Source organism: Zootoca vivipara, chromosome 5 (assembly GCF_965207765.1).
Source record: "Zootoca vivipara chromosome 5, rZooViv2.hap1.1, whole genome shotgun sequence".
NCBI lineage: Eukaryota > Metazoa > Chordata > Lepidosauria > Squamata > Lacertidae > Zootoca > Zootoca vivipara.
In genome coordinates, this window is record NC_142588.1 from 12,777,064 (window position 1) to 12,790,125 (window position 13,062).

At 44.4% G+C, this 13,062-nt stretch overlaps 1 protein-coding gene across 35 annotated transcripts in view; it reads right to left on the reverse strand.

Annotated features, from left to right (window-relative positions):
- CAMK2G (calcium/calmodulin dependent protein kinase II gamma) overlaps window positions 1-13,062 on the reverse strand; it is a 158,258-nt gene that overhangs the window by 9,920 nt on the left and 135,276 nt on the right. For 7 of the 35 annotated variants that reach the window (XM_088669482.1, XM_035138208.3, XM_035138207.3 and 4 more), the window contains 3 exons: window positions 8,727-8,795; window positions 7,395-7,439; window positions 5,888-5,936 (listed from right to left, as the gene is read on the reverse strand). In XM_088669482.1, the coding sequence (XP_088525608.1) occupies window positions 5,888-5,936; window positions 7,395-7,439; window positions 8,727-8,795 (163 nt within the window). Of the gene's footprint in view, window positions 1-680; window positions 813-2,909; window positions 3,024-5,887; window positions 5,937-7,394; window positions 7,440-8,726; window positions 8,796-13,062 lie in introns of all 35 variants that reach the window. The other 28 variants (XM_088669477.1, XM_035138189.3, XM_035138188.3 and 25 more) reach the window with 7 other exon arrangements.

Consider the following 13,062-nt stretch of genomic DNA (forward strand, 5'->3'; position numbering starts at 1 on the left):
TCTACCGTGGTGAATGCTTAGGAATTGCGGCTACATAACAAGAAGTGTTGGATGTTATATGAATATACAAATACATACACTCCATGCCAGGCCCAACCACAGCACTGTCTACACTGACTGAGAATACATCTCACTGCTGCCAGAAAACCTTTTCAGTGGAGCCACCAGGATTGATGTTTTACATGCAGAACGCCTCCTAGCCTGTCAACATACAGGAATTGAGGCTACAGAACAAGGAGAGCTGGATGAGATCAAAATACTGGTACTTCTCTAAACATCCACACAGCAATCTCCAATGCATTAAAACTGTGGAAGTGGATGGAAGGGTGACAGATGGCACACCTATGGTACGGATTCATTTATTCCAAGTTTGGAACTTTGCTAAGGCTGGAAACTTTAGATGGCGTAACCTTTTTTTTTTTGTCTGCAGTTGCAGCTTGAGAATTGTGCTTGCTGTTTGGGGCTGATGTTTTCATGTGCCCAACGGAGGTCTGAACTGGGGCTTCTTGCTCCAAGCTAGCCAATTCAGGAGAAAGAAATAATTCAAAGAGAGGGAGTGAGGGAGGGGAATATATATTTTGGAAAAATGAGAGAAAAAGGTTCAGAAAAGGTAGATAAGTAAGGAGGCTAAGTACTAGGTGTTGTTTTTTTCTACTCCTGCTACTACAAAGCTAACTTACATGGCGGATTGTTAAGTGCAAATGGAACTACAGGAGTTAGAACAGGCTCCGACTGAGCGCGGTCCAACTCCACAGTTTGCCCTGGGCTGTCCCAGGCAAGTAGTTTCTCTTCACAAGATTGTGTAGTGGTAGCTGCAAAACAAATGCAAGCATTAAAACAAAAATAAAAACCAGAAAACAAAATAAGGACTGCATTGAAAACACACACACACACACACACACACACACACACACACACACACACCCCTCCCAGATGCAGCAATGCCACCAACTTCTGCAATGCAAACCAAGTGGGGAAACTGGATCCTCACAAAGAGAGTCTTTCAAAGCAGCAACTAAGAAATACAGTAAGATTTGAGGAAGGAGAAGGTGAAGGAATCTAACTCCAAATAATAAGAGCAACAGATAAAGCACAGAAGCAGGGCTCCCTTGCCTCCCCCTGAGCAGGATTTCTACATGACCCTAACATGCCTCATTGTGGTTCTACTTTACAGGAGGGGAACAAAGGCTTTGCAATAGTTTGGAATGGAAGATGATGTCTCCTTTGGTCAAATGTTCATTCCAACTAGGCAATGCTGGGATCCAACCCCCCAAATACTTTCTCACCAAACCTATAGATTTTGGAAGAGGGTATTGTTTGGAGAGGAGATAAAGATCATCTCCATATAGGCTTTGAAATACAAATGTAATAAACAAAAATCATGATGCTTTGTTAGCTGTTCCGTATCACTTTCCTCCCATCCGCCTGCCCACGTTCAGCTTCACACACACGTACGACTCACAGAAACAAAATGACTTAAGACAAAATTTTGCTTATCTCATTACAGAAGTTGGCTGCTTAAAAACAGTCCAGTCCTGGTTTTAGAGTAAAATATGAGCCGAGATGCTACAGTTGAATGGAGTATTTCAACTCTAAAAACCAAGGGGCACTAACAAAGAAGTCTCTGAAGGATTGATAGCAGATAATTTCAGGTGAACAAGAGAAGAGTAGGAAAAGGGGGGCAGGGTTTTCAAATCTGTTTTTTACTAGAAAGGGGCTGAATTTGCTTGTGTTTCCAATTCCCTGCTGAAGTGTGCCTCTTCAGTGAGGGATAACCTGAAGTCAAGTTGCAAGTGTTTCTCATACGGTCCCTATGCAGGATCATAACCACAGCTCTGACACATCTCAGCAAAAGTTTCTCAAGACTGATAGTGAGTAATCTAGACAGCTATACTATCCCCAAGGTGCTGCTGGACAGAGAAAATATATCAGAAATGGGTTTTTGAGTTCTGATTTTTCTGTGTGTGCAAGTGATGTGCATGGGTTCACACAACGGCAGTTTAAGTCTTCTGATTTTAACTGATATACCAATGATTTCCTTCCACACTGGTGGGCAATCCTGCATGGAAGGTTTTGTGCTGTGTGCTGTGGTCCCTTCTCACCCATGGTGTGCTGTGTTTGTTTGCTCCATGTGCAAAAGTTGGAAGACCCCCAGCCAATCAGGGCTTCCTGTATACATCTGCAATCACCACTTGTGGCATGAAAGACCTTATCTCATGCTTGTCCCTGCACCAATGTAGGAAAGGGATATTGTGTCCATAAGAGCTGTAACCTAACAAACTTTTTAGTAGAGGCCTTCTCAGCCAGCGAAGACTTCGGTTTACTGAATATTTCTGAACGCTGGTGCAGAATTGAACCTCTGCCCTACAATGGCTGATTAACATTCTACAGCCTTTTAAATGTGTCTGCGGGAAGGTGGAGATTTCATTTTGCTGTTTTGTTTTAAATTATGTACTTGTTTTTATCCCCTATTTTATTCTGTGAACCACCATGAGATCTTACGATGAAGGGCGGTACATAAATCTAAAATAAAATAGTAAGATGATAAGATACATATATACCCCCAAACAAAGTGTCATGCCCAAGAATACACATCAATAAGCACTTTTTTTAAACAATTGCAAAGGAAGTATGTGGTATCTGGCTAAGGAAAAGAGGATATGAAATTAGCTAGGTCATGGTTTCATTTTATTGTGGCAGGGGGAGGGAAAGGAGTTTCTCTGAAAGTGTTACATGAGCAGAAATGGTTCGGGGGTGGAGATGAATCAGATTGAAAATATGAAGTGTTGGAAATGGGAACCAATATTCTGGAAGAATATTGCAGAAGCCGAGGAAGACAGAGAAATGGGAGAAGAGAGAGTCACAGTAGGGAAAGGAATGCTGTGGAGGACTGTAAACCCTGGACTTACTGGCTGAATAACAGAGAGAAAGCTGGGACTGCCTGGACTCAGTCTGGGTTTTGCTCTCACAGTGACTCCGTCCTTCGAGCACTGAGCTGCCATCCCCGATGGAGAGAGGGGGCGCTTGCATGGCAAAGGATGCAGAACACACACACACACAAAACATACACACACAAATAACAAAACAAAATAAAAAACAATGTACATTCAGTAAAAAAAAAAGATAATGGAACAGGACATCAAAACAAGTACAACACTCATTACAAAAAAATCTTGCCGGTGAATCCTGCCAAGACATGACGTTATCAGGTATCGTGCACAGCTAAGGGCAGAGTTGGCTGCTTGTCCCTACACCTGTTCATATAGCTAACACTGAAGCTGCCAACTGCGTGAGTCTGTTTACGATTTTTTTTTCATGTTTACCTGCATGAATCCACTATCCACCACCAAGCTCATCTATAAACTACACTCACGTAGCAACGGCGGATAAGTGGCTCAGCTCTGGCAGAAGAGTGGATTGTGAAAGGGCACTCTGGCAAAGAGCAGCTCATCATGGGGAAAGCAGATGCGTGAGAGAATGGGAAAGAAATGACAACGGTGGAGAAATTATCCTTTCAAGGGACTAGACAGCGAAATCAGAGCTTGGTTCATTCAATGGAGCATACAGTGGCTTCTCTTGAAAGGAATTTATCAAAAGCTCCCACATGCAATTTCTCTTGCAACCCGTACCTTTCTTTTAGCTCTGCATACACACTTCAGAATTACAAGATGCTCTTAAGAGGGCACTTCCTATACGGATGTTTACAATACACTGGCACATATGGGATTTGAAGCCAATATGCTAGGTTAGGCCATTTGCCCATGTAGCCCAGTACTGTTCGACTCTGACTGGCAGCAGCTCTCCAAAGACCCAGGTGCTCATGCCAGGGACTGATCCTAGGACTTGGTGCGCAGAAAGTATGTGTTCTATAACTGAGCTTCGGGCTCTCACTTCAGAGCACATAATGATGCTCTTTTTACCACCACACCACTCCTTATTAAAGCATGCACATGTATTATTTTTGCCTACAGGCAAAAACAGCTAATGCTCTTGACAAAAAATATTCTGTGTTATGAGCTCTCTTGCTCTCTTAGGAGCCTGTTTCCTTGAGTAGAGTGTGAATACTCTCACATACCAGGTCTGTGACCAGTTTCTGTGCCACTAGGCTACGTTTTGTTGGTATTCCAACAAAGGAGCGGGAAGTAGCACATACTTGCTATTGTGGTCCATTCATAGATGCTGGCTGTCCACATCTCTTTGTTCCCCTCTGGCACTTTTCAGGTGGCTAGATTTAGGATAGGCTCCCCCAAGTTGCTAACACTACCCTCAGGGTAGCAGGTCCAATTAATGGCTCAGGGCTAATAGATCAGTCTTACGAACTAGCCAAGGCAAGGGGACATTTCAAAAAGGTGTTCTCAAAGGTACCTGTGCCTGTAGAACCCTCAAATCTTTTTCTGGATCTGTCAGCCCCCATCCCTTCTTTATTTCACTGTGTGACTTGCTCACACATATGAGCGAATGAAAGTGGGCTGATCCTTGATGAGGCACGGCCTCCTGTGTGGAAAGGCTTTTTGCTGAGTATTAAAGAGTCACTGTGGAATGCACCGAGGGTTTCGAACAGCTTAACCAATTCGGCAGTGCCCTCCACCCCAAATGCTCTTTGGTGTCAGTGTTACATTGATGGCTACTGCTACGATGCAGTCTTGTGGCGCTGCTGGCCTAAATTATGAGACTTGTTCATATGGTCTGTTGACCTATAAAAGACCATATGGGTCAAGATCTAGGTAAGGTAAAGGTAAAGGACCCCTGGACAGTTAAGCCCAGTCAAAGGTGACTATGGGGTTCTGGCGTTTGTCTCGCTTTTCAGGCTGAAGGAGTTGGCGTTTGTCTGCAGACAGCTTCCCGGGTGATGTGGCCAGCATGACTAAACCACTTCTGGCGCAACAGGAAACCGTGACGGAAACCAGAGTGCACGGAAATGCCGTTTACCTTCCAGCCACAGTGGTACCTATTTATCTACTTGCACTGGCATGCTTTCAAACTGCTAGGTTGGCAGGAGCTGGGACAGAGCAACGGGAGCTCACCCCGTCACGGGGATTCCAGATCTGGGTGTACTGGTAGAGGCAGAGTTATATAAGAACTATAAATGGGGGTAAATCCTTTGAGAAAGCCCTACTGACCAGCAAATAACTTCTGGCTGCTCATCTTAAGCCTTCATTCACGTTAGGAGGGATATGCCATCACAGCACAGTCTTCCCCAACCTCAAGCCTGCTGCTGAACTATAAACCCCAGGATCACAATCATTGGCCATGCTGGGAGGGGCTGATGGGAGACTAACTAAATATGCCAGTTGGGCACATCTGGGGACTGAAGGTTGGGGAAGGCTGTTGTATTCAGTGGCCCCCTAGTACTGAGTCTTACTCCTGCACAGCTGCTAGGTGAGGTAGGCAGGCTTGAATACAAGACATTCTCGCAGGCAAATATCTCTCACAAACGGAATGCAGAGAGCATCCTCCCTCCAAACCAAATGGTGAGCCATCTGTGATCGGGCCCCATTTCACACAAATGTTCTGATGAGCTGAAGAGAATGCAAGTTGGTTCCTTACGTATTTTTGGCCGGTGGGACTAGTCTACAAATAGCTCCTTGCACTTGCGTAAGGAGCGGTGATATAGCAGTCCGCACCCCCCAAACTCCCAGGATTAGGTGAAATCTCAAAAACTTTTAAGAAGGCAGAGAATCGTACATGCCTTCCTTAGACAACAGGAAGTCCTTCAGCTAGCAAAATCCTTATGGCAGCCAGCCTACTGCCCCACTATACTTACTCCTCCAACTACAACTAGGGGAGGGGAACATAGACCAGTCAACAAGGAGCCTGGCATGGAAAACTGCTCTGTCTCTGCCAGTGAGTCTGGGCTATCTTGCCCACTTGCAGCCAAGGAACCTACCCTTCAGGTCTTCATCTTCAGTGGTAGTATTACAGCTCTCCGTAGAACCCTGCAAGAAAGATTGGTAGATGGAAGTATCGAAACATGCATGACAGGGGGCTTTATAGGCTGAGAGATTTCTATATAAATGGGAAACCTATCAAAGAAATGGAATTTAAAGGAGAAATGGGGAAACATGCACATCCCTTGGTGCGCATGGCAACAAATCAGCACTTTTCTGCCACGTGTGATCTTTCTGAGTTTGGAAATTAAATTCTTATTTCTCCACACTGTTCAAAAGGTATAATTTCAAATATTTATAATTTCTTTTTGCTCAAATATGAACCCGGACAACCAAACAGGTGTAAGAATACCCTGAAACAACGATCTGGAATGTGACTTAAAGGAAGATACTTGGCTAGTAATATTTTTGGGGGGGTTAGGGGGGGGGAGACTCATTTTCGTAATATGAAGAAGTGTCATTAAAGTATAGGGCTCAAGTAGTACATGCCTTCTGGAAGTTTCTTGTATATAAATGCATCTGGAACCCCAAGGTACTAGAGGGGATGTTCAGAAAAATGGGTCATGCCTTCAATTTATTGTACTTTTTTTGGCACCTGCTATAAACATTCCTGTTTAGATAAGCCTGCTTAGGACAGTTGAAGTAATTTCGATCTGTTTTAGTATGTCAACGTTTGTATGTTTAAAAGTAGGGTTGCATTTTTTTCTTGATCTTACTGCTTTATCTTTTGTAAACCACTTTGAGGTTGTTGTTTTTTAAAACAATCAAATGGTGCATAAATATTGTGAAATAAATCAAATTAGCAAATAAACAAAATGTTTCCAAGACTGATTGAAGGCACTGTTTATGATTCTTTAAAGGGCTTCATTAATAAATCAGAGGGTCACAGGCCCCTACATTACAGGGGGTTGGACTAGATGACTCTTGGGGGTCCCTTCCAATTCTATGATTCTGTGACAGGTGTCTCCTCTCATATGAACCTTCGGATTCTGACCTTTACCAGGGGAAACCCTGCCCTAGATATTTTATTTTTTAAGAGGTAGAATTTAGTGGTGCCTGGGGCAGGGCTTTAAAGTGGCACCACATATGTGGCCACATTTGAAAGAGGAAAAGGCTACGGAAATTAAGACGAGGTAGCAGGACAATGGCCAGGAACAAGGACAGCAAAATGCTGCAACTACATATTGTGAAAGCCATAGGGGTATAAACGCAAACCTCAACTCGATGGTGAACCGAGTTCCCCAGCTCTCTCCAGAATTTGTAGCAAAAGCTTATGTTGTGCATACCCTCAAACTCACACACCCCACATTGGTGTGGGTAAGGGAGAGGGAAACAGAGAATGCAAAGATCTCAGGGCACAAGGTAAGGTTTCCTATGTGTTACAGAAACTGGGAGAGATCTCGTTTATGACGCTGCTTGTCTGGATGCACTCTATTAGACTCGGTTTTGGGGGACAGTGAAAAGGGTGTTTGGGACTACACAAGTCCTTTGTGATCTGTCACTTACCTTTATGCCATCATTAGCATTGTGCACAACAGTAGTTTGCGGTTCCTAATTGAAAGAGGACAGAAATACAAGTATCAGATGTCAGCTCCAAAACTTTTCTCCCTCCGTGTAGTGCCTGTTGGGAGAGCAAAGTGACAAGACCAAAGCACAAACACCTCTATCCTAAAACGGTGTAAGTACATCCCACCCCATCCCACCCACCTTAAAGGGCCACTCAAGAGTTTTGGAAGAGAAATATCCAATTGTAATAGATAAACTTGCAAGGAGACAAAGCCATACATACAAGCCTCTCTATATCCCAATTTTCTTTGTGAACTTTCCTCAGCTTAGAATATTTCCAGCAGTGCCCAAGAATTAGTGAATCACGGAGGATACTGGTTATTTATTACTTTTAAAAGCCAGCATTAGCATTTCACCCAGATCAGAGAGGAGAAGCAGGGCTTTGCCTCCACGTTTCCCCCACAAATGACTCTGGAAGGACATTCGCAATTTCCCCACAAAAATGGCAGCCAAAGCTCCATAGCAAAGAACTGCTCGAGTAGGTAAGTTGCAAAGTCCCACAGTTGGTTGAACTGAAGTTTCCAAAATGAGACATTTTCAACAAAAAGAGGAGGGGAGCAGCTGAGCGTCACAAGAGCAGCATTTTAAAAGCCAACGCATGGTGAGGTACAGTGAGTAGAGGACGGGGTTAAAAATTATGAAACATCCCAAGGAGGAGGGGGAACCTCTCCGAAGCATTACACGGAGTAGAAAGCAACTATCCAGTCTCTTAAGACTCCTAACTTGCAGTCATTCCTGTATTATTTTTGAGAAACTTGCCCAGTTCTGTTCCAACATTCTATGACAGTATCACAATGCCCACAATGTTCATCCATTTCTGTGGCCCACAGCCTACTTCCAAGTCTTTAAAATTAGGGCCAGAGTGGGCATTGGTTGAGCTGTCAAAAACAGAGGAATGTGTGCTCCCGCTGCAAGCATGTTAATCGGGAAGAGTGAAAAACCCGGTGCAAGTAAGACAAGGGCAGAAGTTTCCAATTCCATCATTCTTTGGAGACTGGATGTCGTTGACCACCCCATCATGGCCTCCTTGAGGTCAAATTATATCAGGCACACGGACCGAGATCTGTCAGGACAAACTGCAGGCCTCACACACAGACACCACAGCGCTTCTGCACCTCTCACTTGCAAGGGAGCTTGGGATAAGAGCCAGGGGCAAGAGATTGCAGACAGAATTAAGCAGAAACACGGAGCAGCAGCAAGCAGCATTCTGGGCAAGGGTAAGAACCAAAAGTAAAAACCAAAGAAGGGCAGATAAACGGTTGGGAAAGATACCATGGACATCTGCACTGGGGGTGATTCTTTTGCTGGGCTTACTACACTGGCTTTGTTGTTGGTCTGCGGCTAAGACAGAAAAACAGATGGTTTAGTTTCCCCCCCACCCTGCTGGGAAACAGTCATAAAAAACATTACATTGCTATTGCTGCAAACAAGACATTTCAACTCAGTCCCTTCCCAAAGTCACCTGTGGAGGGGAAAGGAAACAGGAGAAGGTGTAGTGGAACAGGTCATGCCTGGTTTGCCACCTTTCATGGCAAAGATGCACCCAGATACCCACGGAAGATTAAATAGGATTGGGAAAAGAACGAGATGCGTATAGATGGGTTAGTCCAAAAGCAAAGTGGCAAGGAACTTAAGGGAAGATGAGTAGCTTAAATAGGAGTGTTAACTTAGCCAAGGGATGGAGGAGATAAGAGAAGGGAATACATTCAGATGAACTGCAATATGTTGGATGGAACAACCTGGTGGCTGGTCACATTCAGAAACCTTGTGGCGGGAGCAGAAGGAAGATATTAATGACTAATCCCTCAGTGGGCCAGAGAAACCAATGTGTTCAATGACCTTCCCAGAATTCCACGTAAGTTTTTGATGTTGGACATAAGTTGGACTCATGTTCACACAAACCTAGTTCACTAAAATATCTTGACTTTATGTCCTTCCTTCCTTCCTTCCTTTCCCGCAGTTCTGGATCCTAGCATTAGAAGTTGCAAGGGCTAGTTGACTCATATGCCTCTCTCAAAGAGCGGAAGACTCCCAGCCCAATTATTTCCCAGTATGAGCAATCCTGCTCGAATTCAGGTAAGCCAGAAATGTATAGGTTGTGGTCTAGAAGCATGTTTTTCAAGAAGCAGGCAAACCCGGATGCTTGGTCTCCTTGGCGATGCACAGCAGAGGCCAGCCCAACCCTTTCCTGGCTGCCAAAGAGCAGACTGAGAAAGGAGCAGATAAGATGAACTAGTCGAATGACTATCCTACTATGGGAGTCACTGTCGAGCTGAAACTTATTTAGTCTGTAGTATCCACAGGGAAGTCATTTGGAAATCTGAGACAACTGGAAGTTGTATATTTGCAGTTCACAATGTATTGCACAGGCCCAGAGCGTAGTCTGAAGGTACATGATGCAATTCTACCGCTGAAACTAAAAGCAAATCTGGTCCTGGTTGGGAGACTGCCTAGGAAGCATATGAAAGTCACTCTGAGCTCTTTAGAAAAAGTGTAATAAATACATGATAAAATAATGGGAGAGGCAGATACCCTTTGGCAAAACAGAATTATACTGACACAGAAATATCTTATTAACCTGCTCTATCAAGCACCTTCGCCACAATAGCACCATGGCTGCTCCACTATTATGCATTTCAACTGGTACCAAGCTCCGCCCCCCCCCCCGGGGCAGTAGTCTTGCAGTAGTTCCATATGCACTAACACATCAATTTGCAATACGAGTTAGAAAAAACACAGTGTTTCATGGTGGCCAACCATGCAATCATCAAGATATTCAGAAGAAGTGTCAAGGATCACCTGTAATGATAGCATATACGTCTATAGGAAGAGGGCAACAGAAAATTACAGACAAAGTTGGGGAGATTTTTGTAACCTGGGATAACCCACAACTAATTTATTTACTTGACAGGTACTGGCCGACACAGTGAGCCCTCTTCAAATACAAACTCCAAGGCATTGGAGATGGCTCCCCATTATACAATGTCACTTTGCTGTGTTTGAGAGAGGAAATCAAGCAACCATGTGGGAGAGCAACCCCACCAAGATGAGGATAGGGTGGGAAAAGACCTTTCCAATTAATTAGCCCTGCCAACATGGTTCTTTGAGTCCCCCCCTCTCTCACACACACATACGCTCCCACACTGCACCAGTGTGGCACTGCATCATGGGAATGTCGCTTTAACACCGCCAAGTGTGAGTAATGGGTTGAGCAGGTGCAACAAGTACAAGCTGAACGCAAACCCTGTAAATAACCCCACACAAATCTCAGCTTCATGGAGAGGCATTGCAACCAACCCTAAGCATGTTCCGACTTTAACCACGCCCACTCTGTAGCATGTGTAAGCAGAACCGACATGCAAGCCATTGAAGCTGTGCTTTCCAGAATTCTGCTCTGTTAGAATTATGCTCAGGGCACACTCACCGGCAGACTTCCTTAACCCACATATCGAAACTGTTCACTATGCTATGTGGGTTAGAGGTTTTCAAGTTCTAAAAGGTCCATGAGAACTATTAACCTCTCCCAAGGGAGGTCATGAGATGCCTCCAAGTTGGCTGGGGAGGTGGTATCTCTGCCCCAGATCCCCTCGTGGCTGCAACCCTACACAGGGAAACAGCTCTGCTTTGGTTAATCCAGTTCTCGTTTTCTCCCCCCATAACCCATGATAAAAAGAGAAAGACAAAGCAAGTGTAAAACTGGGTTTCAACATATGTTCATTTGCACCAGCTAGGCCTGACGTTTCACATACCTTCGAGATGCAAATTAAAAACAGACAGTAACACGTGTGTTTCTGTACCTTCCACCACATGGGACAATGTGCACATCACAGCAGATATAATGGTTACAAATAAAACCAGTAGCAAATCTTCTTGCTGCCTCATTGCTTTTCCTAAAAACAAAGTCTTTGTGAATGAAGACTTAATTCCCACACTTAGGATCCCGCTGATTTTCTTCCTTGCTATGCTGCAAGCACCTCTCTCGCTCTCTTTTCTTTAAGAATTCTGGTATTTAACACGGGATAGATGCCAAATGAAGATCTTTTTGAAAATATATAAATTAATAAAATCTATTCATGGGTGTGTGTGTGTGGAAACGGCCCACTCAGCTCCTATTGAAGATTATTCTTAATACTTTAAAACAGGAGTGGAGAACCTAGGGTCTTGTTAGGCCGTGAATGCAGTCCAATGGGTGTCTCTGGACAAGGGCAAGCCCCTCATCCACTGCACTCTGTGCCCTCTGGGTGGAGGGATGTGTTTATTGTGGGGGTGCAGAAGCCACTGACACCTGACTGACTGGAACACAGCCTACTGTACAAAAAGCTAAGACACCCATCCGTTGCTTCCACTATTTTTTTGCTTCTGGTTCCACCTGAAAAGGAAAACAGCTCTCAAGCTGGAAAACCCAACCCTGTTTTTATAATGAAGAACTGCACCCCAACAAAGTAAACCCAAAATCTCATTAAGCAACGGTGCAGCCAAGAAAAGCACTCACCATATGCAAGGGACCTTGTGGTGTCTTTGCCACATCTTTGACTCTCACAAAGAGATGCAGAAGGGAAAGTCACCTGAGCTACCTTAACATTGCAACCTTATGCATGCTTACTTGAAAGTAAGCTCTGCTGTGTTCGGTGAGGCTTACTCCCAGGTTAGTGTGCATAGGATTGGGCTGAATGCATTGGAAATCAGTAGTAGCAGTATTCCAAATCAGAGACTGAGGACAGGTCAAATACATACACATAGGTTATGCGGAGAATTCACAAGAGAAAGTGGACCTTCACATTAAACCTGCTATTAACAGACATGTGAGAGGGCAGCCAGTTGTCTGCCTTGACAGCAACTGGCATACACAATAGAAATAGTGGCAGGCAGGCATAGAGTTCGTTCATATGCTGATTTACTATCTTCCCAATGCAGCAACTGGAAACACAAGCTGGGCACTGCTGATAATGAGCAAGACGGAAGAGAGTGGTTTCCTATAGAGAACATGACCTTAAGATCATTTAGCCCACATATGGAGGGAAACTTTGGTGCAGTTATCATGATATACAAAATTTTAACTTTGCTGTTACAGAGGGCAGGGGCCACTAGGAACAATGTCCACCTCCTGTTCTGCTCTTGTGTCATCAGAAGTACTAACTAAGGGGTTCAGGAGGTATAAGTGAGAAGACAACAGCCCAACCTGCCACCTTGCATCAAGGCCATTTGTTCCTATGGTGTACTTGCATTGATGCTTTACCATGAACTTCTCCAGCTGAGCATTCAATGGCGACGTGGCCAGCTCTGCTGTTTTTACTTTATAGTAGCAAGCACAAAACCTGTTGATGAAGAGACCACCTGTATTCTCCAGGAGTCATCCTGCTGTGTCAGATGGCTAGGCTATAACCAGATATCCCACCTTCATTAAGATTAGGCCAGGTACTGTCCAGCCCAATGAGGAGACAGGGAGCAAGTACCTGTGTCATGGACACATGGTGCGCTGGGATCTTGATTTGGAATGATAACAAAACCCTGAGGCCAAATGGTGACGATCTCCCTGCCTAATGTAGAAAGCCTCACTCGGCAGAAAGTTAACATTGAGGCCAATCACTATCTACTGACTCCAATGAGT